The sequence below is a fragment of the Phyllostomus hastatus genome, unplaced genomic scaffold (genome assembly GCF_019186645.2).
Source record: "Phyllostomus hastatus isolate PE091 unplaced genomic scaffold, TTU_PhHast_1.1 phas_scaffold_555, whole genome shotgun sequence".
Taxonomy (NCBI): domain Eukaryota; kingdom Metazoa; phylum Chordata; class Mammalia; order Chiroptera; family Phyllostomidae; genus Phyllostomus; species Phyllostomus hastatus.
This window is the reverse complement of record NW_025334036.1, coordinates 14,218,111-14,242,433: the sequence shown is the minus strand read 5'-3', so window position 1 is coordinate 14,242,433 and position 24,323 is coordinate 14,218,111. Positions and strand designations below refer to the sequence as shown.

Sequence of the window (24,323 nt, the reverse complement as noted above, 5' to 3'; positions counted from 1 at the left end):
CAGCGAGTTTATCCAAGTGCTTCCAGTTATCCGAGTGGCTGCGCGTGTCAGCCTGGATGGGCGGGATTCCTGGGTGACAGGCCAGAGAGTGGTTGGGGCTGGGGACTCGGGCCGCCTGGGAGGCCCAGCTGCCCCCAGTAAGCGAGAGGCAGTGCTGTAAGGCCTGTGGGAGAGCTGGGCCCTGCCAGGTAATGGTGGACAGGCCACACGCTTCTTTAAGGGACGGGTTTCTTAACTGAGCGCGGTCGAGGGCTGCGCACAGAGTGGGTGCCCGGCACGTGTGGACAGAGCGCTGGAGTGGATGTGCTCAGCAGACAGGCGCCAGACCCCTCTGTCTGGGCGGCTCGCTCGGTGCCCTTTCGCTGGCCTCTCCGTCCGTGCAGGGGGGTCTGCGTGCGAGCCTCTCGGGAACCCTCTGTCCTCCCTCTTGAGCCGGGTCCGTGGCCTTTTCCTGCCATCACCTCTGCCTTCTGCCCTTCCAGTGAGAACAGCCACAGCCTGAGTGTGCGTCACAGGCCTGGCCGAGTCCCAGCAGAGCTTTCCTGTATCTTACACGATGCTCCTTAGCTAAACCCCGGTTTAAACCATCGGGCAAAGCAGGGTAGCCAGGCACAAGCACGGATGTTTTCCTGGTAGTGTGACAAAAGCCAACTGGTCTTTGGTAGTGTCACTGCCGTGCCTGTCACCTCTGCTTTCGGCAGGAATCCCCACCAGGCCACCCCACAGCGCCGCAGAGGGCCCTTCCAGGCGGAAAGCTGGTGGGTGGCGGCCCACCAGCGACTTCTGTGGGGAAGCCAGGGCTCTTTCTCCCGTTCCCTGGTCAATAGCCATCCTGTCACACCCTCCCCCAGGGCCCCCTGTGGCCCTGACCTAGGCGTGGGCTGGGCAGGCCTCTCACACCACACGGTAGCTGAATGTGCGCATTTCCGTCAGCGCCGTGCTCACCTGCCTCAGTGGGCCCAGGACTCGGTACCGCGTGGCGGAAGGGTCGCTTTACGTGTGAAAGTGAGACTCCCTGGAGTGGTGGGAACGCCGCACTGGGGGACCTTGGGTCGGAACACACCACGTTCTTCAGGCAGTGCACGCAGGGCTCTGCTTTGCATGTAAGGCAGCCTGTGCGGCTCCCACGGTGGGCTGGGCCTTATGCCGGCGTGTGCCCCCACCCCCAGGCCGAGAGTGGTCCGACTGGTCCAGCGAGCTGCGGATCCCGGGAGACGAGCTGAAGTGGAAGTTCATCAGCGACGGGTCTGTGAACGGGTGGGGCTGGCGCTTCACCGTCTACCCCATCATGCCGGCGGCAGGTAAGGGGGGCTTCCGGCGCCCACCGTGTCACCCAGTGCCTGGGGTCTGCCTTCTCTTGCCGCTCGGGGGGGCCCCGCTGTGCCCAGGCCCCACTGCGCCGGGTCTGAACCTTGGAGGACCCCCAGCTGCCCCCTGGTGGCACCCCATCCTCACCAGCGGGAGAGTAGCTGTTGCTGGAGTGGCTGTTTAGTCATTTGGTTTTCAGACAAAATGTCAGAGTAAAGATCAGCTATGCGACGTGGACGGTGGCAGGTCCATCCATGGGCGGCCCTCTGACCACAGCCTTCGGCGGATGAGGCCCGCTCCCCGTCGGTCGGAGGTCGCAAGGGTCCCTGTGCCCTCGGCCTGTCTGACACGGGGACCTGCGTGGTGTTCACTGCTCAGGCCCTAAAGACCTCCTTTCCGACCGCTGCGTGCTCTCCTGCCCGTCCATGGACTTGGTGACGTGTCTGCTTGACTTCCGGCTCAATCTGGCCTCCAACAGAAGCATCGTCCCGCGCCTGGCCGCGTCGCTAGCGGCGTGCGCGCAGCTGAGCGCCTTAGGTAAACGGCTGCCACGCCTGTTGCACTCCACGGGAAAGCGGCCGAGGCCGAGCTCCTGACGCGTTCTGTCCCCTCTCTGCAGCCGCCAGTCACAGAATGTGGGCCCTGCAGAGGCTGCGGAAGCTGCTGACGACTGAATTCGGACAATCCATCAACATCCACCGGCTGCTGGGGGACAGTGACGGCGAGGCGAGAGCTTTGGTATGGAGCAGGACTGCCCGGTCCCCAGACGCTTGACCCTCTGGGAATAAGACGTTGGTTTAGTCACTTAAACTGGGAACTCCCACATGAGAATTAGTCGGCCCTTGTCAGGGCCTTGGTTTTAAAAACAGCGGCATCTGGATGACTGGATTGCTGGACTTCACAGCGAGTCTTTGTTTTGCTGGGCTAGGTAGTCGTGTTGGGGGGATGCCCGACCCTAACCATGCTGGGAGATGGGTGTGTGGGCCAGGGAAGGACGGGCTTCATGGGAGCTGCTGTACTGAATGAAATCGAGGATCCCTTGGTAAATTAAAAAAAATTTTTTTAGACAGCAGGGAAGGGAAGGAAAAAGAGAGGGAGAACAACACCCATGTGTGGTTGCCTCTCATGGGCCCCCTACCGGGGACCTGGCCCGCAACCCAGGTGTGTGCCCTGACTGGGGATCGAACCGGTGACCTTTTGGTTCGCAGCCCACGCTCAATCCACTGAGCCACACCAGAGTCTTTGGTGAATGTTGAACTCCCCTTTTATTTAGCGTTTGTCATGTCCTTTTAGGTTTTTCCTTTCCTATTTGAAAATATCAATGCTCGTGTTTTAGGGTGCATGGTACCAGTGTGATAAAACATGTGACTCTTAGGTACCCATCCCTCCCTGTCCCTGCATTGTGGATGCGCGGGCGAGGCTGTAAGCGGGCTGTTTGCTTAGAGTCTTACAGGCAGCGCCCTGGCCGCTCTGGTGAAAGGCCTCCCGGAAGCCCTGGAGCGGCAGTTTGAGTACGAGGACCCCATCGTGAGGGGCGGCAAGCAGCTGCTCCACAGCCCGTTCTTCAAGGTAACCTGGCCTCGGTGTAACCGGTGGCAGAGCCCGCGAGCTGTCCTGTGGGGCGAGTCGCCTGTCGGGCCTCCTGAGCACAGGGGCAGATGCTGATGGGGTATGACCTGAAAATGCTCCAGAAGTGACTGCAGCCTGAGCCCTTCCACTTCGGGGGTTAGCGTGCTCCGCCACACACCCGCTGCGGCGGGAGGGCCGCGGGGGCTGTCAGCTCTGAGGTCCTGTGTGTCGGGCAGGGACGGGGACACACTCCCTGGGCACGTGGCAGGAGGTCTGGAGGGAGGAGCTCCTGAAGGAGGCCCCACGGAACCCCGTGAGGGCAGCCCTCCGTGGCATGCGGTGTCGGTGACGGGGGCGCTGGCTGCCGTTCTGAGCGTCCCCATGTCGGCTGCAGGTGCTGGTGGCGCTGGCTTGTGACCTGGAGCTGGACACGCTTCCCTGCTGTGCCGAGACGCACAAGTGGGCGTGGTTCCGCAGGTACTGCATGGCCTCCCGCGTGGCCGTGGCCCTGGACAAGAGGGCGCCGCTGCCCCGGCTGTTTCTCGACGAGGTACGTGCAGAGTCTCGCGTGGAACGCAAGAACACTAGCTTTGCGTGCACCTAGAGGGGAGAGCGGTGCTGACATTACCAGACATGGCAGCGTTTCTGGTGCCCAGACCAGGAGTGTTAGAGAGACAAAAAAGCACGTCGGTGAAAGTTCACAAACTGACATTGTGATTTTCAGTGGAGGTTTTAGTAAATCAAAATAAACGGATAGATGTTTCTCACATCTCAGACTTGATACAGTCGTTGGTTTTGCTCAGTAACCGTGAACTCATGGTGGTGTTGGCGTTCCCGCGTGTTCTCGCGTAAGGCTCCCCCGTCTCCTGACTGCAGTCCAGACACGACTGTTGTACTCACGGTCCCCTGTGGCATCGTCTAGGTGGCGAAGAAAGTCCGAGAGCTGATGGCCGACAGCGAGAGCATGGACGTGCTGCACGAGAGCCACGACGTCTTCAGGAGGGAGCAGGACGAGCAGCTGGTGCAGTGGATGAACAGGTCAGTGCGTGGGACGTGAGACCCGTTGCGCGCGAGACCCACTGCGCGCGAGACTGCGCGTTGCCGTGTGGGCCTCGCCCACGCCAGCGATTCGCTCCCTGTCCGTTCCAGGCGACCAGACGACTGGACCCTGTCGGCCGGCGGCAGTGGCACCATTTACGGCTGGGGACACAATCACAGGGGCCAGCTCGGAGGCATCGAAGGGGCCAAGGTTAAGGTGCCCACTCCCTGTGAAGCCCTGGCGACCCTCCGACCCGTGCAGCTAATCGGCGGAGAACAGACTCTGTTCGCGGTCACGGCCGATGGGAAGGTGAGGGGGCGTTTTCTGCGCCGTGGATGCGGGCCCCGAGAAGCGCGGTGGCTGCAGCGCGGGGCATGCGTGGCCCACAGTGCGTGGGAGGGTCCCTCCCGAGACCCTCTGCCGGGGTTGGCGGCCTCAGTGTGCGGGCAGCAGTGAGCCCACGAGAGTCCCGCGTGAGCTTTCCTGTCTTCTGAGCTTCACGATTTTTTACCCTGAAACATAGCATACATATGAGTAGGTTAGAGCTGTTTCCAATTCAGTAATTTGTCGGATGCACTCCTTTTCTTCTTCGATATCGTTATGCTGTCCTTTAAAACATTGCCGGTGCTGTGCAGAAACAGCTGATGTGTATGCATTGACCCCATGTCTAGTTGCTTTATCCTGCCCCTTTCTTTCTCATGTGTTTCGAGGTTTTCTGTACCTTCTTTATGCAGAGCCGTGATCTGCCCATGAATCTTGTTCCTTCCTTTCTGGTTCCCCCCATCTCTGTGGGGGGGGGAGGGGGCTCTCAGTGCTGGGGGTGGGGCTGTGGTGGAACACGGAGGAGTGTCCGCGCTGGCCCTCCCTGGCTGGGTCCAGGCCTCAAGGTGAGGGTGCCTCCCACACGCCCTGTGGGGTCTGCGAAGATAGCTTCTGTCCGATTAGGGGAGTTCCCGTCTGTTCGTCTTCATGAGTGGAGGTTGACTTTTCCCAAACAGTCTTTCTGCATTAAAAATACTGTTCTGGAGGTTTTCTCCTTCAGTGGATAAACGTGGTGGTGAGTTGGGGTGACTGTCTCCCCCTCCCCTGGGTCAGGGCGTGGGCGTTGGCTCAGCTGGGCCTGCTCCCGGAGCGGCCGGGAGGCTGTAGGAGGAGGGGTCCCTGGGCGCTGTCCTTGCCCGTCTCACAGCAGGGCAGCTGGCTCTGTCACACTGAGCGGGGAGGAGGGGGCAAGAGGGAGTCACAGCTAGACGGAGGTCACAGTCTTGGGGGACCTGTTGCCATTTCCCTCCATTGGAAGCCACGCAGTAGGTCCCGCCCACATGGGCGGGGGGGGCCACAAGCAGGGACCCTAAGCACCCACGTCCGAGGCCACCACGAAGAGAATCGGGGGTATGCAGGCCTCATCAAAAGGGCTCGAGTACACCCTCTTTTTTCTGTTTTCTGGAGAACTCTGTCTTTTAGTTGTTTCACGGTTACTTTAACAGGCATCCTAGTGTTTAGAATCCAAAGTTAATTAGTGTTTCTGTCCTCCACCCAAGTAACGCCGACACTGACCCCTTGCTGTGCTGGGGTTTGGCACGACCCTGAGCCCCTGGTGAGAGGCGGGTTGTTTCTTCACACAGACCGCGGTTCTTCCGGGCTCGCCCGAGTGTGGCACACGTCTCTGCTCACCATCTTTTCTCGCCTCGGGGGTCTGACCGTCTTTCTTCTGCTTGAAGCATAGATTTTTCAATTTCCTCCCATGGGGTATTTTGTTGGTGAATCCTGATTGTTCTTGTTTGTTTCTTTGAAAGTGTCTTTATCTTGTTCTTTCCCAGCATAAGGGCTGCAAACCTTTTCTGTCTGGGGCACAGCGGTGTTTTCGGGCTACGCGCTTGTGGGTCCCTGTCGCCACCGTTGAAGTCGCAGGTGGGCCACAGCGCGTGCAGCCTGCACAGCTGAGCTCCCATGAGAGACTGCTCCAGGAGCGGGTGGGGGGCCTGGTCCGGCCCACGGGCCGTAACCTGCCAGCCCCGTTTCTAGAGCAGAAAGTTTTCTGTTGATGGTTATTTTCAGTCTGCCTGTTAGGAGTTTTATTCTGAGTTTTGACCTTCGTTGTTGCCAGTGGAATGTCAGCACTCAATAATTTTTATCCAGATGAAGATAATACATCTTCTGTGACTGTTGTTAGGTTCTTTAGTGATCTACAGTTTCACTGTGATGTGTTTACACGTCAGCTTTTTAAATTTACGTTGCCCTTTTCTGTGTTTGCCAGGTGGTAAGGGGTGGGGGTGGGCTTCCTGGCCCTGAGAAGTGGTCTTTGGACCACTCTGGTAAATTCCTAGACGTGACGTCTTCAGACGAGATTGGGTGCATCCAGGGTGGTACAGCCGTAGACTAGACTCGATGTTTTTCCAACACTGCTCCCCACTCTCCCCCCTGTTCTCTGTACGACTCTGCCTGCGCCTCCGAGTCCTGACTGGGGTCCTGGGGGTCTGCGCTTCACTGCTCCGGCCCTTCTGTCCTGACTCTGCCCTTTTCTCTGTGACGTAGCTCCTTATGCTCTGTCCTCCGGGTCGGTAATCTCCCTTCACCAGTTCATCGCCTGCTGTTTCGTACACCTGGGTTTGGAATTTCATGTAGCATCTTTTTAACTTCTAGAAGTTCTGCTTTGGGGTATTTCATAGTCTCTTATTCCTTAGGGATACTCTCAAGCTTTTATTTCTTTAAACGTAAGAGCCAACTGTTGTTCTGATGACACTCACTCGTGGTGCCTTTCCTTTCATGTGATGAGTTTTTAAACCTGTGAGCTGACCATTTTCCCTGGAAAAGTTTGCGTGGAACTTCTTTGAGGTCTAGGCATCAAAATCACTCATCAAAAGAGAACTTGTAATCCTCGGGTAGTATCACACTTTAAAGACACTGTAAATTAAGTTCTCTGCCTCAGAAATGGAGACTATACAAGTCAGCCTGAAAACCAGCTTTTAGTGGCCAGGGTTTGTGGTTGTGAATTCTCAGGAGTGATTTCCCTGACGCACTCAGAGCCGATGCTGAGAAGGCAGCTCTCTCTGTTCTCGGCTCCATTCTCATTCACAGTCTGAGCCCCCGGGAGCCCCCGCTTTCTACGAATCTCTGAATACTCCCTCCTCCCCCACTGCCCCCCTCCTCTGCTACCCCTGCATTCCTGGGACAGCCACAGCTCTTCTGCATTCCTGGGGTGGCCACAGCTCTTACATCTACCTGTGTTCTTGGTTCCACTTCCCGTTTTCTCCTTGTTTCCTTTCTGCACAGCAAGGCATTTGGAACGATACGCAGCAGCATTTAATTGTTACAGGAGGGATGTTTGGCTTGCATTTGGAAATGGCAGTTTGGTTTTTTAAAAAATTAGTGATAGAGATGTTTTGTGTCTCAAAACAATTACCCACTTAGAGTGAAAGAAAAATAGTGTATTCTGTTCTGTGATTTATATGCTGCCTCTCTGAAATATTATTTATCATTTTTCTATGGGTGTTCTCTGGGTGCTATTATCACGGATTTGCATATGATAGATAACTCAGTCTTTTTTTGTTTTTTCCTGGTATTAATTATAGTTCGCATTCTACACAAAAATTGAAATGCTTACAGGAAAAAGACCTTATTTGCAAAATACATTTGCAAAATACATTTGCAAATTTGGTATTTCTAATAGTCATAATGTTTTTTTCTCATTGTTAGTGCTCTGAGAAAGCCCAAATAAAGTCTTAACATTCCTGTGATTTTTCGTTTTCACCCTCACTTCTCTGTGGTAGAAACGTCTAGTGCCTCGGTTGGGTTCCAGCCACTAAGGCGCCGGGCTCTTCGGACACGCCTGACGCCTCTGTCGCTCTTTCTTCCCTCAGCTGTACGCCACCGGGTACGGCGCCGGTGGCCGCCTGGGCGTGGGAGGGACGGAGTCCGTGTCCACGCCGACGCTGCTCGAGTCCATCCAGCACGTGCTCATCAAGAAGGTGGCGGTGAACTCCGGGGGGAAGCACTGCCTGGCCCTGTCATCGGAGGGCGAGGTGTACTCCTGGGGCGAGGCGGAGGATGGGAAGCTGGGGCACGGCAACCGCAGGTACGGCGCGCGAGTAGGGTTCTCTCGGCACTGCGTGTTCCTTCTCTAGTGTGTGTGTGTGCTTGCGTGGGGTGTTGGCGCCTGCTTTTCAGAGCAGCACTGATGGTAACCTGCTTACACGGTGAGGACTCTCGGGCAGACGTAAGTTCGTGGGACAGTAGGTGTGGTCTCGTCTGCTCGACACCCCGGCAGGGGCGAGTCCGGGCTGCGGCTTCGATTTCTAGGTACTAAGTGTGATGAGCTTCTTGTCGTCCTCCTCCCCCAAGCCTCCTCCCCCTGATCTCGAGCTGTCCATTGAATCACAGCGGCAACTTGGTCACATGTGTGGTGCCAAAACTGTGGATGCAGGGGAAGGAGTCAGGGTGAAGTAACGTACACATGCCAGTTTAAAAATAAAACCAAAAAGCACCCGAACTCATTATTTTCATGTTTTTTTAAAGGTTTTATTTATTTATTTTTAGAGAGAGGGGAAGGGAAGGAGAAAGAGAGGGAGAGAAACATCAATGTGGGATGCCTCTCGTGCGCCCCCTACTGGGGACCTGGCCCGCAACCCAGGCATGTGCCCTGACTGGGAATTGAACTGGTGACCCTTTGGTTCGCAGCCTGTGCTCAATCCACTGAGCCACACCAGCCAGGGCCCAAGCTCATTATTTTAAAAAATTAACGTGAACTACTTGCCGAGTTGGAGCAACAGGTGCCTTTGTATCTCAAATAACTAAAGCACATGAAACAGCAGCTCTAAGACATTGGCTGACATGCTGTAAAGTGCATTAAAGTGCGCGCACTGGTCTGCAGAGGTGAATGCTGACAGTCACGTGTGTGGGGGGAGCATTCCTGAGGCCGAGGAGCAAGCCCCCCAAAGGATTTGCAGGAACAGTCCCTGGAGCTCCCGGAGGCAGAGCCTGCTGCCCGCGCCTCGTGACTCACAGGGCACTGGTGCGGAAGGGCAGAAAACGCGCCACGGACTCACCATGGCTCTGAATGTCGAACAAAGCTTAAAAGCAAGGTCTGGAAGGATTAAACTGTTTCTAAGTAACTTAACTGTATTATAGAAATCAAAGGTCAAGAATATATATATTATATTTTTATCCTTATTTGAGGACATTTTGTTTCATTGCTTTGAGAGGGAGGAAGGGAATGGGGGGGAGAAAGAGACATCAATTGGCTGCCTTCTCATACGCACCCTCACTGGGGATCAAACCCACAACCTGGGTATGTGTCCCAACTGGGAATCGAACCCATAACCTTTCAGTCTACAGGAGGATGCTCCAACCAGCCGAGCCGCACCAGCCAAGGCAGAGTTCAAGAATATTTTTATGAAAACAAACATATCAAATACCCAGCAAGATAAACTTCACGATGTTCTTTGTCTAATTACAAAGTATCAGGCATGCGTCTCACTAATATGTGGAATCTAGAAAAGCTGAACTCATCACCAGCAGATGGGTGGTTGCCGGGAACTGGGGAGGAGGTGGTCGAAGTGTACAGACCCCCAGGTAGAAGATGAGTGATTTTCTGGGGATCTGAGGTGCTGCGTGGTGCCCAGAGGTCACACGGGTGGAAAGACTCAATCTTGTCGACGGGTTGGTTTTCTCTGAGTTGCCCTGCAGTTCCAGCCCTTCACACTCAAAATTCCTGCAGAAACCGACAAGCGATTGTAAGATTCATGTGGACGTGGGAAGCAGTAGTGGAGTCCGAACAACTTTGAAAATCAGGAGCTAAGTTGGAGGACTGGCCCTTCCCGACTTTAAGCCTCGTTGGAAAGCGACAGTTATCAGGAACGTGGGTGTGGGCGTGAATGGGTGACTATAGCCATGGGTGGGTGAGTGTTGTCACAGATAAAAAACACTGACGGGAGCAACAGAGCTGCTCCGAGCAGGAAGTTGGTTTGCCCTCACAACCCCCCCCCCCCGCCACGGGAAAGTGGAACTGGGATTCTCCCTCTCGGTTTCCAACACAAAATCATTAACGTGCAAAGACAACTTATTACATGGTTTTGAATGATTGGATAACCACAGGGCAAGCAGTGAACTTAAATGCTTATCTTGTACCATAACCAAAAGGAACTCAAACAGTTCATAGCCATTAATGGAAAACGAGCCCTGGCTGGTGTGGCTCAGTGGATTGAGTGCTGGCCTGAGAACCAAAGGGTTGCTGGTTTGATTCCCAGTCAGGGCACATGCCTGGGTTGCAGGCCAGGTCCCCAGTAGGGGACACTTTAGAGGCAACCGCACCTTGCTGTTTCTTTCTTTCTCTTCCTCCTTCCCTCCCCCCCTCTAAAAATAAATAAGTAGAATGTTTAAAACAAACAAATGAACTAAAAACTAGAAGGAAACATGAGAGAAAACCCTTGTGGCCATAGATCAAGCAAAGGGTTTTAGGTAGAGCTTAGAAAGCACAATCCAATTTAAAAAACAGGATAACATGGACTTCCTAATAACAATTCTTCACTTCTACTCTTTGAAAGACACCGTGAAGCAATTGGAAAGACATTCCGCGGACTGGGGAAGCATATTTGTGATTCTGTATCTAGGATCTTCTGTATCTAGAATTATTAGAGTTTCAGCACTTACTAATAAGAACACAAGTTCATTATCGACGCTTGCCACGTTGCGGGCTGGTTGGTGTTCATTCAATACAACTCCCTAAATGAAGTGTGGGTTCGTAGCAAGCTGTGTCTCAAAGGGACCAGATAGTAGGAAATATTTCAGGCCAGCCATATAATCTTTGTTATATATGCTTTTTCTCAAGTGTTCTTTCTTTAAACAACTTTTTAAAAAAGCAAAACCCATTTTCGGCTCACTGGCCTTCAGAAAGAGGCCACTAGCTAGACTTGGCCCGTAAGTGAGTGTTCGCCATCCAGCTCGTGACTGGGTCTGCAAGTCCCCTTGCTCTGGCCTTAGGGCAGCTCAGATGAAAAGACGGGTGGCAAATGATGAGAATTAGAGTTCGGGTCTGAATGCTTCTGCCTGATTGATGTAGAAATCGACTTGGCTTCTGGTCAAGATGGCGGCACAGGTAAACTCAGCGCTCGCATCCTCCAACATCCACGTCAGAATTACAGCTGAATCGCAGAGGAGCTGTCGTCAGAAGCTCTTGAAACCTAGCAGGACAGAGGTCCAACAACTAGGGACACGAAGAAGAAGCCACATCGAGACTGGTCAGAGGGTCGGAGACACAAAATGAGCTCATCCCACACCCACGTGTGATGGATAAAATTCAAGAGGGATTTCTCAGCTGTGGAGGTCGCTCCAGAGTAGTGAGGGGTCCCAGCCCCGCACCAGACCCCCAGCCCAGGGTGCCAGTGAAGAGATACATTACAGGGAATCAACAGCAGAGTAGATGAAGCAGAGGATCCAGTCAGAGATTTGGAAGAAAAGGAAACGGAAAACAATCAGAACAGCAAAGAGAAAACATTCCCCCAAAATGAGGATAGTGTGAGGAACCTCTGGGACAACTTCAAGTGTACCAACATCTGCATCATGGAGGTGCCAGGAGGAGAAGAGAGAGCACAAGGAATTGAAAACCTATGTGAAAAAATAATGACAGAAAACTCCCATAACCTGGTGAAGGAAATAGACATACAAGCCCAGGAAGCTCAGGGAGTCCCAAACAAAGTGAACCCAAAGAGGCCCACTCTAAGACACATCATAATAATGTAAAAGGTTAAAGAGAAAGACTCTTAAAAGCAGCAAGGGAAAAACTGGCAGTTCCCATAAGACTGTCTGAACAGAAACTTTGCAGGCTAGAAGGGACTGGCAAGAAATGTTCAAAGTGATGGAAAGCAAGGACCTATAGCCAAGATTACCCAGCAAAACTAGCATTTAGAATGGAAGGGCAGCCCTGGCTGGTTCAGCTCGGTGGACTGAGTGAAGGTTGCAAACCAAAGGGTCACTGGTTTGATTCCCAGTCAGGGCACATGCCTGGGTTGTTGGCCAGGTCTCCACTGGGGGGCGTATGAGAGGCAACCACACACTGATGTTTTTCTCCTTGTCTTTCTCCCTCCCTTCCCCTCTCTCTAAAAATAAATAAATGAAATCTTTAAGGAAAAAGAAAAAGAATGGAAGGGCAGATAAGTGCTTCCCAGACAGGAAAAAGCTAAAGGAGTTCATCACCACCAAACTAGTATTACAAGAATGTTAAAGGGTTTTCTTGAAGAAGAAGAAGATGAGGAGGAGGAGGAGAAGGAGGGACAGGCGAGGAGGAGGGAGGGGGAGGAGGCGGATAAAAATACAATAAAATGGCAATACATATATATCTATCAACAATGGAATCTAAGCAAAATGAATGAGCAAGCAGAACAGGAACACTTACGCAGAGAAGGTTTCCACAGTCCCAGGTGGGAGGGGTGGAGGGTTGAGAGGCACAGACCGGCGGTCAGAGGGCGGTGACGTGGATGTGACACGGGGGACACAGTCGGTGGTGCTGTGACAACTGCGCGCCGTGCCGGGTGGGCACTGGACTTTCCAGGATGATCTTCAGTCAGTTGTATAATGTCTAATATTTCAGGGTGTACGTGTGAAACTAATTTAATACTCTATGGCGTCTGTAATTGAAGAACAAAAAATAATTTCGAAAAAGCAAAAGTCAAACTAAAAATAGAAAAGCCAGAAAAAGCTGAGTCGAAGGATGCAGACTGAGTGAGAGGTCTGCCTTGAGCAAGTGAACGGCAGACACGTCCGTGAGCCTGATGTGCAAGGGCGTGTGCGAGGTAAGCTCTCCGTTACATCTGCTGACCTGTCTTGCAGTCCGTGCGACCGCCCGCGCGTCATCGAGTCCCTGCGAGGCATCGAGGTGGTGGACATCGCGGCCGGCGGCGCCCACAGCGCCTGCGTCACCGCTGCGGGGGACCTGTACACGTGGGGCAAGGGGCGGTACGGCCGCCTGGGCCACAGCGACAGCGAGGACCAGCTGAAACCCAAGCTGGTGAGGCGGCAGCGCTGGGGCTGGGGACGCAGGCTCCGTTGTCTCCGAGTTGGGGGGCGGGTCACAGCCTCAGCATGTCCGGGCGGGCTTTATCTTTGGTGGAAATGAAAAGCGTCTTGGTCTGTGTTCCGTGGGTCATGTGAACAGGATAGTGCCCGGAACGTGTTTTTATTTCTACTGGTCAGTGTCACTCGGCATCTCAGGAGACGCCATGTGCTCTGGAAGACCCATGTGGTCAGGCCGTGAGGTGGGGACGGCCCTGTGGGGGGAGGGGGGACACCGCCTCCTGCAGCCGAGATGCTGTGAGCTTGGCCGGAAGAAGGAGCCTTCTGTATTGTCTCACAGGGTTGTTAAAATGTCCCGGCCCTTGTGAGGACTTCAGTGGGTGCCCCCCCACGCAAAAACCCTCCCCTGGATGCACCCCCTCCCCTCGCCTGCCGTGGGCGGGCGTCCTCCATGTCGCTTTCCTCTGCAGGTGGAGGCCCTGCAGGGCCACCGTGTGGTGGACGTGGCCTGTGGCAGCGGAGACGCCCAGACCCTGTGCCTCACGGACGACGACACCGTATGGTCCTGGGGCGACGGCGACTACGGCAAGCTCGGCAGAGGGGGCAGTGACGGCTGCAAAGTGCCCATGAAGGTACCAACCACGGTGCCCAGCGCCCCCGGGTCCCCCTGCGCCGAGCTGACCCGGAGCCCCGGCCCCTCACAGGCGCCCCTGGGGCTGGGCGTGCCGCCCCTTCCCAGTTTCTGCGCCTCCCGGCCGCAGTCCACCCGCCTTTACCCTCGTGCAGACAGCCTGACGGGTCCCTGCGCACAGAGAAGTGCAGGGCTCCGTGGACCAAATGCTGCTCATGCTCTGGCGGGAAGTTTCTATGATCTAGCGGGTGCCACAGAGCCTGTGCTTCCATGTAGCATGGGCGGGGGGGAGAGAGAGAACCGTCAATTGGTTGTGTCTCCTACGTGCACTGACTGGGGATGGAACCACACCTTTGGGGGTGCAGATGACGCTCCAGCCAGCTGAGCCACCCGGCCAGGGCCGCAGGGTGGACCTGCGGAAAGAGAAAGGGGAGCACTTGCTCACACCCGCCAGCTCGTCTGCGCGGTGGACAGTGGACAGTCGTGGTGCTGGAGCTGTTGTGTTTGGCTGAGACGCGGACATCCCCGGAGAAGCCGAGAGGCCGCAGCCCGGGTCAGGTCGGGGACAGGTCGGGGTCAGATGGATTTGCCCCACCCTGGCTGAGTGCCTGGGCTGCTCCCTGACCTGTGGGACTCCTTTGCCCTGCGAATGGGTAGTTGGCAGAGGTGACGTTCACTGATGTGTTCCAGTCACATGCTGACTGAGGAACGGCCTTTAGTGCGCAATGGTCGGGGCTGCCGTGGTGTCGGGATTTGCTGTGGGTCTGGGGGTGTGGGAGCGGTGCCAGGGCACGAGGAGCCGTCTGCGTGGGGGCCTCCCCCTGGGGCTGTGGGCTGGTGCGGGTGGAACGGAGCCCCGGGGGCCGCCCGACACCAGAGCCCCACGTGACCCCAGGAGCCCCGCCCGAGCTGCGCAGCTGCTCTTCCCGGAGCAGGGCTGCCCAGGGCAGCAGCCGCTGGCCACGTGTGGCTGCTCCAGTTTCCACTTAAATACGTGAAGACTGAAAAGAAAATTCACTCCATCGGTGGCGCTGGCCTCGTCGCGGGCTCAGGAGCTGAGCGGCTCGTGGCTTCAACCAAGGGGCGTGGACACAGCACCTCACACAGAGGGTGCGGGAGGCCCAGCCTGCGGGCCGCACTGCGCCTGGGGCTGCGAGGAGACACCCTCCTCTCCAGCGGCCTCGGAAAGCGCTGCTGGGAACCCAGGGGCTCGGGGCTGCCCCTTGTCACTGTCGCCTCTTGCTCTCTTTCTGCACGAGCCTGGGGCGAGGCAGCCACTTGGGCTTCCATATTTCTGTGAAAACTGCTGTGGGCTTTCTCAAGGTGAGAAGGCTTTGACGAAGGCCCTGCGCCTCCGGGGACCGGGATGTGGGACGGGTGAGGGGTGGAGGCAGTGGGCGTGGGGCCGGGAGAACACTAATGAAGACAGTGAGGCTTTCATTAGTTAAAAGTTAAACGTGGGCACTGACGTCTGAGAGCGGCCACAGGTAGTAAGGAGAGACGACGACCAGGTCACGGGCCCTGGTGGGTCCCCGGGTGCTGGCTGTGAGGGGCCGAGGTGGGCTGCAGCCCTGATCTGACCGAGCTTGTCTCTGAGGGGGTCGGCCCAGGAAGACGCAAGGGTGCAGGTGCGGGCAGAGCCCTGGCGTTCTTGGCCATGGGCAGACAGGTGCAGGGCTGGCTGGAGGAGGGGCCGCTGCGCTCCAGAGAGAAACTGAGTGGGGAGAGTGAGTTCTGGGGGGAAGGGTCCCAGAGTTCCCACTGTGACTCGTGTGTCTGCGGCGGCCCGGGCTCTCGGCTGCCTGTGAGCACATGTGTCTGCAGGGCCGGGCCCCCTGTTCCTCTTGAGATCCTTGCCTTGCTGGGTGGAGGCGGGTGTTCAGTCGTGGTGAGTATTTGACATGGGCTGCAGCTGGGTGGCTCAGCGGATTGGAGCGTCGTCCTGTACTCCAGAAGGTTGTGAGTTCAATCCCTGGTTGGGGCACGTACCAACAGGCAACCAATTGCTGCTTCTCTCTCTCATTGATTGTTCTCTCCCCGCCCCCTCTTTTAAAACCAGTGAACGTGTCCTCAGATTAGGGTTAAAAAACGAGACATGGAAAAGGCTTTCACGCTTCCCCTTTGGATGGGGTTCGGTCTCAGTGGGGCGGCCACTGGCAGGCACTTCCTGGAGTCTGACTAACTGAACCTCTTCCCTGCAGATCGACTCCCTCACGGGCCTCGGAGTGGTCAAGGTGGAGTGCGGGTCCCAGTTCTCCGTGGCCCTGACCAAGTCCGGCACCGTGTACACTTGGTAGGCAAGACTGCGTGACCCCACCGGGACCGGGCTGCTCGCTCGAGGTCACGTTCGCTGCCCGTGGTGGGTGGTCGGTGACCTCCAGGGCGGGCTGAGAGACGGTACCTGAAGCTCAGGGCCTGTGCCAGGAGGGGGCGCCCCGCTGAGCCCCAGGTTTCCTCATGTGCAGGGGCAAGGGCGACTACCACCGGCTGGGCCACGGATCCGACGACCACGTCAGAAGGCCGCGGCAGGTGCAGGGGCTGCAGGGGAAGAAGGTCATTGCCATCGCCACGGGCTCCCTGCACTGCGTGTGCTGCACAGAGGATGGTAGGTGGGAGGGCCCTGGCTCTCCAGGTCTGCGTGGGGGCCTACGCGGCTGTGGCCGGGGTGGGGGTGGTCATCTGTGTCCTGAGAGGGTGGGTCCAGCCCCTGGGGGCAGCCCCCGTGAGTAAGTTACACTGAATGGCTGTGCGGAGGAGAGTGCACATGGCCAGGCCGAAACCGCCAGCCTGACAGTCCCATGTGCTTGGTGGGCCCTCGGCCAGCCGCTGGGACCCTGGACTTTGGGAAGGTGCCCCCCCACCCCCTCCCTGAGTGACAGGAAGCCTCGCTGCGCTGAACTGTTGGCACCAAGGACGTGGCCTCAGCCAAGACCTGCCTCCCTCTCTGGGGTCTGGAGCTGGGGTCCGTCCAGGCAGGGGTGCCCAGGTGACCAGCCCCGTGGACGCCCTTGGCACCAGGTCCTGAGGACTGCCCCGGGTAGTCGGCACCTCCCATGTGCTGTCCTAGCTCACACGTGGGGCTCCGCTGGGACAGGCCGGTGTCTGGTGACCCCAGACCCCGCCCGGCGCCCTTTCCCTCGGCTGAGTGTGCCCTGGGTCCCTTCGCTGAAGGAACTGTGGTTGTGAGTGCGACTGTGTGCGGGGTCCTGGGAGCCCTCGTTCATCGAACCCGGGGTGGTCTTGGGCAGCCCACCAGAGGGACTTCACAGGTGGAATTGGCATCGCTGCCCAGCTGACCCTGTGGTACAGGGGCTGTGCTGGATTTTCGGGTGAGCCCGGTGAAATCACAGCGGCCCCTCAGAGTGGAAAGGGGACAGGAGACCAGGGACAGATGGGGCTAGAGACCGGGAAGGGGAGATGTACCAAGTGTGAGGGGGGCTTGTGCTGCCATTTCCGGTGGGGGGGGTGGGGGATGTGGTGGCCCCCGGAAGCCACCAGCCGCCAGCTGCCAGCCAGCCAGGAGGCGGGGCGAGGTCCCAGAGAGAGCTGCATGAGCGAAGGAGCGGGTTCCCCCATGGCCTCAAGACAGGGGCGGCCTGTCCACACCATGGCGCCGGCCCAGAGGGCCTGCAGGTGGATCTGACCTGCGGAGCCGAAGGAGAAGGCGTGCCTTTTATTTGCTTTATTTTAATTCTTAAACCTGAAAGACAGCCACATTCACAGAACAGCTGGAAGCTGGTACCAAGAACATGGTTTGATCCGTGGGGAGCCAGGCGCAGCCCCGGTGCCCGTCCCCTGGGTGCTGTTCGTGTCCTGCGAGCGGCCCTGCCCCACGCCCTGGCACTGCGCCCGGGGAAGAGAGGCCGCACCGGTTGCTGCTCTGCCTGGTCGTCACGCCTGTTCACGTTACGACACGGTGCACCGAGCTGCCACATCCTGTCTCCACTCCAGGACGGCCCTCGCCCGTCCCTCGGCGCCGTTCTCGGATGCTCTTATGTTCTCTCTGGGCAGCTGGGTCTGCGGAGCGTCCCTCTTGTTCACCGGTACTTCCCTGCACTCCCGCACAGCAGACGCTCGGCCCTGCGGACTCTCCAGGCCCCAAGTGTGGGCTCGACTGTCCCCCCAGGAGCCTGGTGCCTTCACAGGAGGGCAGCGTTCAGGCAACAGGCTCTGCTGGGTGTGCTCAGTGCCACTGGGGGCCACGGCCCCCAGGCCCTCTCTGGGGACAGAGCCGGGGGGTATGTGGATGGCGTACAAGCTGGCCACTGGGGGGGCCTGGTACCCGTGTGTGCGTGTCCATGGCACTCGCCCACACCAGGCCCCCAGGCTCTAGCTCCGTTCCTTGGGGCCCGTTGCCGTGTCTTCTCTGTCCATGCGGGTACCTCCTCTCTCTCTTTGATGGCAGACCCAGACACCCTCCTCCCAGATGGAGGGATCTGGTGGCGGTCCTCTGGGGGGCCAGTGTGCCGCCACCAACTTTGCACTATACCCTGTGTGGACCCTTCCCCCTCGGGCGGCTTCTGCCCACAGCGCCCCACTGTGGGGAAGCTCTTGTCACTGGTGAATGCTGACTCCCTGCTTCCAGCTGCGTCTCCACAGAGAGCATGTCCTGTCCTTGCCTGTGCGCTGACTGCCACCCCGTGGCTTTAGGGCTGACCTGTGGAGAGCTGGAAGGTGCAGGGCGCCTGCATGCCTGCAGGCCGAGTTGCACAGGGTGGTGCCTGGCTGCGTGGTCCGAGGAATCTGCAGAGAACTGACCCCCCATGCAGTCAGGAGCGACCCCCCCGTTAGAGCAGTGGGGGCTCACGGTGGGGACCTGGCGCAGGGGACTGGACGGGGACTCTCATCGCTGATGAACCGTGGGGTGGGCTCATGTTCCTTTGGACACACGGGCCCTACTTAGTTAGAAAATGACTTTTTGTGTTCTGTTCACTTCTAGAACCCGTCTGGGCTGCTTAGACCATTACCATCGGTTTTATTTATTTTTTAATTATTATTTTATTGATTATGCTGTTACAGTTGTCCTGATTTTTCCCTCTTTCCTCCTCCACCCAGAACCCCCCCACCCACTCAGGCTGTCCCCACACCTTTGTGTCCATGAGTCGTGTGTGTAAGTTCTTTGGCTGCTCCATGTCTTGTACTGTGCTTTACATCCCCGAGGCTGCGCTGTAACTACCTGTTTGTGCTTCTTAACCCCTTCACCTCTTCACCCCTCCCGTCTGGCAGCCATCACAGTGCTCTCTGTATCCATGATTCTGTCTCTGTTCTTGTTTGTGTGGTTTGTTTTTCAGATTCAGTAGTTGATATTGCATTTTATTGTTCATGGTTTGGGTTTTCTTTTTCTTGAGTAAGTCCCTTGAACATTTCATATGATAATGGTTTGGGGGTGATGATGAACTCCTTTAGTTTTTTCTTGTTTGGGAAGCACTTTCTCTGCCCTTCGATTGTAAATGATAGGTTTGCTGGGGAGAGCAATGTTGGCTGGAGGTCCTTGCTTTTCATGACTTTCAGTATTTCTTGCCAGTCCCTTCTAGCTTGCAAAGTTGCTTTTGAGAAATCAGCTGACAATCTTATGAGAATTCCCCTGTAGGTAACTACCTTCTTTTCTCTTGCTGCTTTTAAGATTTCTCTCTTTAATTTTAACCTTTGGCACTTTCTTTATGATGTGTGTGGGTGTGGGCCTCTGCCTCCATCTTGTTTGGGACTCTCTGTGCTTCCTGAACTTGCATGTCTGTTTTCTTCCCCAAATGGGGGAAGTTTTCCTTCATTCTAGATTTCCAGTGTCTTGCTCTTTCTCTTCTTCTTCTGGCTCCCGTATTATGCTAATATTGGACCTCATGAAGTTGTCCCAGAAGCAGCTTATACTATCCTCATTTTTTTTTTATTATTTTTTCTCCTCATTTTTCTGATCAGTTGTTTTTTACTTCCTTACATTCCAAATCATTGATTTGAATCTTGGCTTCATCCACTCTACTGTTGTTTCTCTGTAAATTGTTCTTTATTTCAGTTAGTGTATTCTTTGTTTCTGACTGGATCTTTTTTGTGCTGCTGAGGTCCTCACTAAGTTCCTTGGGAATCCTGATAACCAGTGTTTTGAACTCTGCATCAGACAGATTGCTTATCTCCATTTAGTTTAGCTCTTTGTGAAGTTTTCATCTGTTCTTTCATTTGAGCCATGTTTCTTTGTCTCCTCATTTTGGCAGCCTCTCTGTGTTTGTTTCTGTGTATTAGGTAGAGCTGCTTTGACTCTGTGTCTTGGTAATGTGGCCTCATGTAGTAGGTGTCCTGTAGGGCCCAGTGGCACAGCCTCCCCTATCACCCAAGCTGGGTACTCAGGGTGAACCATTCGTGAGGGCTGGGTACACCCTCTTCTTGTAGTTGAGCCTTGGTTGCTCTTGGCAGATCAATGGGAGTAGTTGACTGAACCAGTCAGCTGCAAGGACTGGCTGTGACCACTGACCTCCAACCTCCGCCCTCCGTGGAGGGTCACTGTGTGGGGCCAGGGTGGTGGTCCTCCGACGTGGTCTGTAGCTGTCCAATTGGTGCACTGGCCCTGGGGTTTCCTGGGTAGTGCAGGCCAAGGTCAGCCCCCAGTTGTGTTTCACCTGGGGCCCACTGTCTGAGCTATAAAGCAATCTGAGATGGCTGCTCCTTGTGCTGGGCTGGGAGATTCCCAGGGGAAGCCCAGCTGTGAACCTAGGCTGGCTGCTGCTAGTGCCGGGCCTGGGGCTCACTGAGGCCAGCTGCTGCTTGTTTGATAGGGTTTAGGAGCCAAGATCAGCCATTCGTATGGAAAAGCATCTTGGGTGGGACCATAGTTGGCTGGGGCAGAGTCTCAGGATCTCCAAGTTGGGTCAAACAGTTAGCCAGGTTGGCAGAGTCTCAGATATGTCACCAGCTTGCTGACCTGTGGGTGGAGGGTTTAGAAAGGGAACAACAGCCTCTGCTCGCCCCTGACACTTCCGTTTCTCCCTGTATGCCATTGGTGCCTTCCCAGCCGCCACCCCGGTGCTGGGGCCCAGACAGAGTGAGTCTGAGTAGGTGAGTCCATGTGTGGGGTCTTGAATAGGAACTGCTTGGGGCTCCAGCATATTCTGCCACCGACTCAATCCCTAATGATTTTTGCAGCCAGAAGTTGTGGGGACTCATCTTCCTGGCACTGGAACCCTGGGCTGGCAGGCCTGGTGTGGGGCCGGGACTCCTTGCTCCCGAGATGTCCCTCCTGAATTTTTATCCACCCCACATGGGTGTAGGACTGGCCTGTTCCACATCTGTGCCTCCCCTTCCTGTCTGGATGGATGTGGTTTCTTTAGTCCCATAGCTGTCAGACTGCCATTCAACTTGGTTTCTGAGAGTCCTCCGTGATGGTTGTTCTCTATTTTAGTTGTAAGTTTGATGTGTTTGTGTGAAGAGGTGAGCCGTGTCTGCCTGTGCCGCCATCTAGACCGGAAGTGAGCCACTATTACCGTCTGTTTTACTGTGTTGTTCCGATTCAGAGCAGCTGCCCGCCATGCCTTCACCCTGTGGACCCCACTGGATGTCTAAGACCAGACAGGGCTTGTTGGCCGCAGGGCTGCTGAGAGTCCCAGAGGGGTAACCCTCTGGCACTATGGTCAGAGCCCCCAGAGAGTCTCACCTGGAGGTTGCTCCTGATGATGACAGTGACAGCCTCTGTGGCGGGAACACGGAGAAGCTGCTCACACATCGGTCCTCACACTCAGTTTCCCTCCTGCGTTCCCTGCTGCAGGCGAGGTGTACACGTGGGGCGACAACGATGAGGGGCAGCTGGGGGACGGAACAACAAATGCCATCCAGAGGCCTCGGCTGGTCGCTGCTCTTCAGGGTAAGAAGGTGAACCGTGTGGCCTGCGGCTCGGCGCACACTCTGGCCTGGTCGACCAGCAAGCCTGCCAGCGCGGGGAAGCTGCCCGCACAGGTCAGTGCTGGTGGGCGGGTGGGCGGGGCTTGCGTGGTGGGGCAGCGCTCCTGTTTACGTGCAGAACTGGGTGCAGCCAGGCGCCCCACTGGAAACCACTCAGGCTCACTCTGTTGAAATGAGCGCTTTGAGAACTTCCACATTCACATCATCCAGCAGGCTATGTGTCGATGAAATGTGTCGTCTTCGTTCAGAATCTTTGGAACCACGGAAAACCATTCTGGTAGTACGGGCCACCCCCGTCCTGTAGTGAACTCTGTGTGTACAGACCAATGTTATTAGCCTTCTCCTTGGTTTACGTTACTTGGATGCAACCAATGTTTTCAAAGCAGATGCAGACGTCAAGTGTATCTCTGCTTTTCAAACGATGTTTCATCTGGCTGGTGTGGCTCAGTGGATTGAGCACGGGTCTGCGAACCAAAGGGTCATCAGTTCGATTCCCAGTCAGGGCACATGCCTGGGTTTCGACCAGTTTCCCAGTAGGAGCATACATGAGGCAACAGCACATTGATGTTTCTCTTCCTTTCTCCTTTCCTTCCCTTCTGTCTATAAATAAATAAATAAATAAATAAATAAATAAATAAATGCCTTAAAAGACAAAATCCATCTGGAGAGCAATGCTCTTCTGCATGCTGGACACCGAGGTACGCTAACGGGTGCCGATGTTGCAGGTCCCCATGGAGTACAACCACCTGCAGGAGATCCCCATCGTTGCCCTGCGCAACCGGCTGCTGCTGCTGCACCACCTGTCCGAGCTCTTCTGCCCCTGCATCCCCATGTTCGACCTGGAGGGCGCCCTCGGCGAGGCCGGGCTCGGGCCGTGCGTGGGCTTCGACACCCTGCGGGGAATCCTGATCTCCCAGGGGAAGGTAACCCGGCGGAAACGCACACCGGGACACCTGGGCGCAGCTTGTTCCGCGGGCGCTGCCCGGGCACCTGCTGCCTGCCCAGCTCTGCTCTGGGGGTCAGAGCGCACCCCTGACAGATAGACAGACGGACAGCTCTCCTGCTTTGGAGCCTGCGTTTCCCCCTTGTGGTCTCTGCTTCTCCCCTCCCCACACGGGTTGTGTGGGTGCGTGGGACTGAGCCTCCATCCTTGCCTTGCTCTCTGCTCCCCTGGCCCCAGGCTTTGTGAGTGCGGTTGTCCCGGGGCCTCTCACAGAAGCCCCACACCCTGCTGTGTGGGTGGCGGGGTCAGAGGCTGGTTGGGCAGCCTGTGGGTAGATGGAGAGGGAGCATCTGAAAGGCACTAGATGCAGTTTGGCCTGTCAACGCTTGCAGTCATCTGAGTGTTCCAGAAATGGGGTGCCCGGCTCAGGAGTCGGTGTTCCCCGTGACAGGAAGTCACTCAGTTTCCAGCGGGCAGGTGGGCGGGACCGTCTAGCAGAGGCTCTGAGGTGCTGTGTGTGGTGAGGGGGGTGATGCTTGTGCAGGGAAGGCGGGGTGGTTGGGAGGGCAGCCCGGCTCCCGAGAGCCTGGGGCTCTGCACCGTGTATGGTTCTCCGGCACGACGGTCTCTTCCTACTGAAACGAAGTCCAGGTGCTGGGAGTCCTGTGCAGACAGGTTTTGTTCAGGACTGGCTCTGTTCCCACTGCGCGGACGGGTCATCGTTGTGTGTGATTTAGAGGCACGCGCACAGTGGTGAGGCCGTGGCCACCGCGGGGCCTGGCCGATGACGGGGAGCAGGGAACAGGGACGGGAAACCTGACTTCAACCACTTTTTGTCCCTCCAAGTGGGGGCCACTGGGCAGCAAGGGGCCGCCTTTCCCTGTTGGGGGAGGACAGTGGGCAGCAGGTCATGTCCACAGAGGCTGTGTGTGAGGGATGGTGGTGTGGGGGCCACAGAGGCACCCTTAGCCCCAGGCCCCTGTGGGGGGCCCCTCTGCCAGGGCGGTTGAGGGGTGACTGGAGTGTAATGACCAGGATGCGCTCAGAGCTCGGAAAGACTGCCTGGCTGCGGGCCGGGAGTGCGGAAAGCAGATGTCCAGCTTAGGGGGCAGAATTAGCCCGTGGGGGTGGACAACGGTGCAGGGCCAGGGGTATGCCCCCGCTGGCCAGGTCCCTCCAGGATGCCCTCCTGACCTTCCCCTCCGAGGCTGCGCCCTGGGCTGCCTGGGCCCTGGCTGTCCTGCCTTCAGGGGTCAGAGTTCTCGGGCCCTGACCAGGCCCAGCCATGGGTCCCTGTGCCCCCCTCCTGCCCTGTCTCTGGATGAAGGTGCTGTCTACTTGGCAGAGACATGGGACTCCCTCTGATTCTACCTCCTCTGAGGGTCACTTGGGTCCCCTGCCCTCCCATCCTCACATGTGCGCAGCAGCCTCATGTCCCTGCAGCCAGGCCGACACTGCACAGCCAGCCAGCCTGGCCCCTGGGTGACACTGTACCACACCCCCCCTCCTCGCCATCTCAGCCTGGTCACGTGGGTTTCCCTTCAGCACCCGGTGCCTGCGTGTCCCTCCCTCATCACTGTCCCGTCCCCACCCCGAGCTTGCCTGTTCCCCAGGGCTCCCAGCCCCACTGCCGCTGTGTGGTTGGCGCAGTGACACTGAGGCGTGGTTAGGCTTTGGGGAGTCAGTCTGGGGCACTTCAGGTTTGCCCGGTAAGCCTTGGCTTCCTAGTTGTTCCTCAGAGGCCGGCCCGAGACCCGAGTCAGAGCGGGTCCTCAGCACCTCTGCCCTCCGTCCTGCATCCTCCTGCTGGGGCCTGAGCGCTCTGCGTAGTCGTGGAGGCCAGCTGCTCCCTGAGCCACCTCACCACCCGGAGAAGAGTGTTTGTCATTGCCTGTTGCTGAGGAAATAGGACTTCAGGGACTAGAAGATTTTACAACTGTGTCACT

At 56.6% G+C, this 24,323-nt stretch overlaps 1 protein-coding gene across 4 annotated transcripts in view; it reads left to right on the top strand.

Annotated features, from left to right (window-relative positions):
* HERC2 (HECT and RLD domain containing E3 ubiquitin protein ligase 2) overlaps positions 1-24,323 on the top strand; it is a 198,849-nt gene that overhangs the window by 165,871 nt on the left and 8,655 nt on the right. For all 4 annotated transcript variants that reach the window (XM_045824954.1, XM_045824955.1, XM_045824952.1 and 1 more), the window contains exons 72-85: positions 1,170-1,301; positions 1,687-1,845; positions 1,928-2,046; positions 2,752-2,877; positions 3,272-3,427; positions 3,800-3,915; positions 4,027-4,225; positions 7,777-7,991; positions 12,740-12,917; positions 13,393-13,554; positions 15,755-15,846; positions 16,019-16,158; positions 21,301-21,488; positions 22,160-22,357. In XM_045824954.1, coding sequence (XP_045680910.1) covers positions 1,170-1,301; positions 1,687-1,845; positions 1,928-2,046; positions 2,752-2,877; positions 3,272-3,427; positions 3,800-3,915; positions 4,027-4,225; positions 7,777-7,991; positions 12,740-12,917; positions 13,393-13,554; positions 15,755-15,846; positions 16,019-16,158; positions 21,301-21,488; positions 22,160-22,357 — 2,180 coding nt within the window. The remainder of the gene's footprint in view (positions 1-1,169; positions 1,302-1,686; positions 1,846-1,927; positions 2,047-2,751; positions 2,878-3,271; positions 3,428-3,799; positions 3,916-4,026; positions 4,226-7,776; positions 7,992-12,739; positions 12,918-13,392; positions 13,555-15,754; positions 15,847-16,018; positions 16,159-21,300; positions 21,489-22,159; positions 22,358-24,323) is intronic.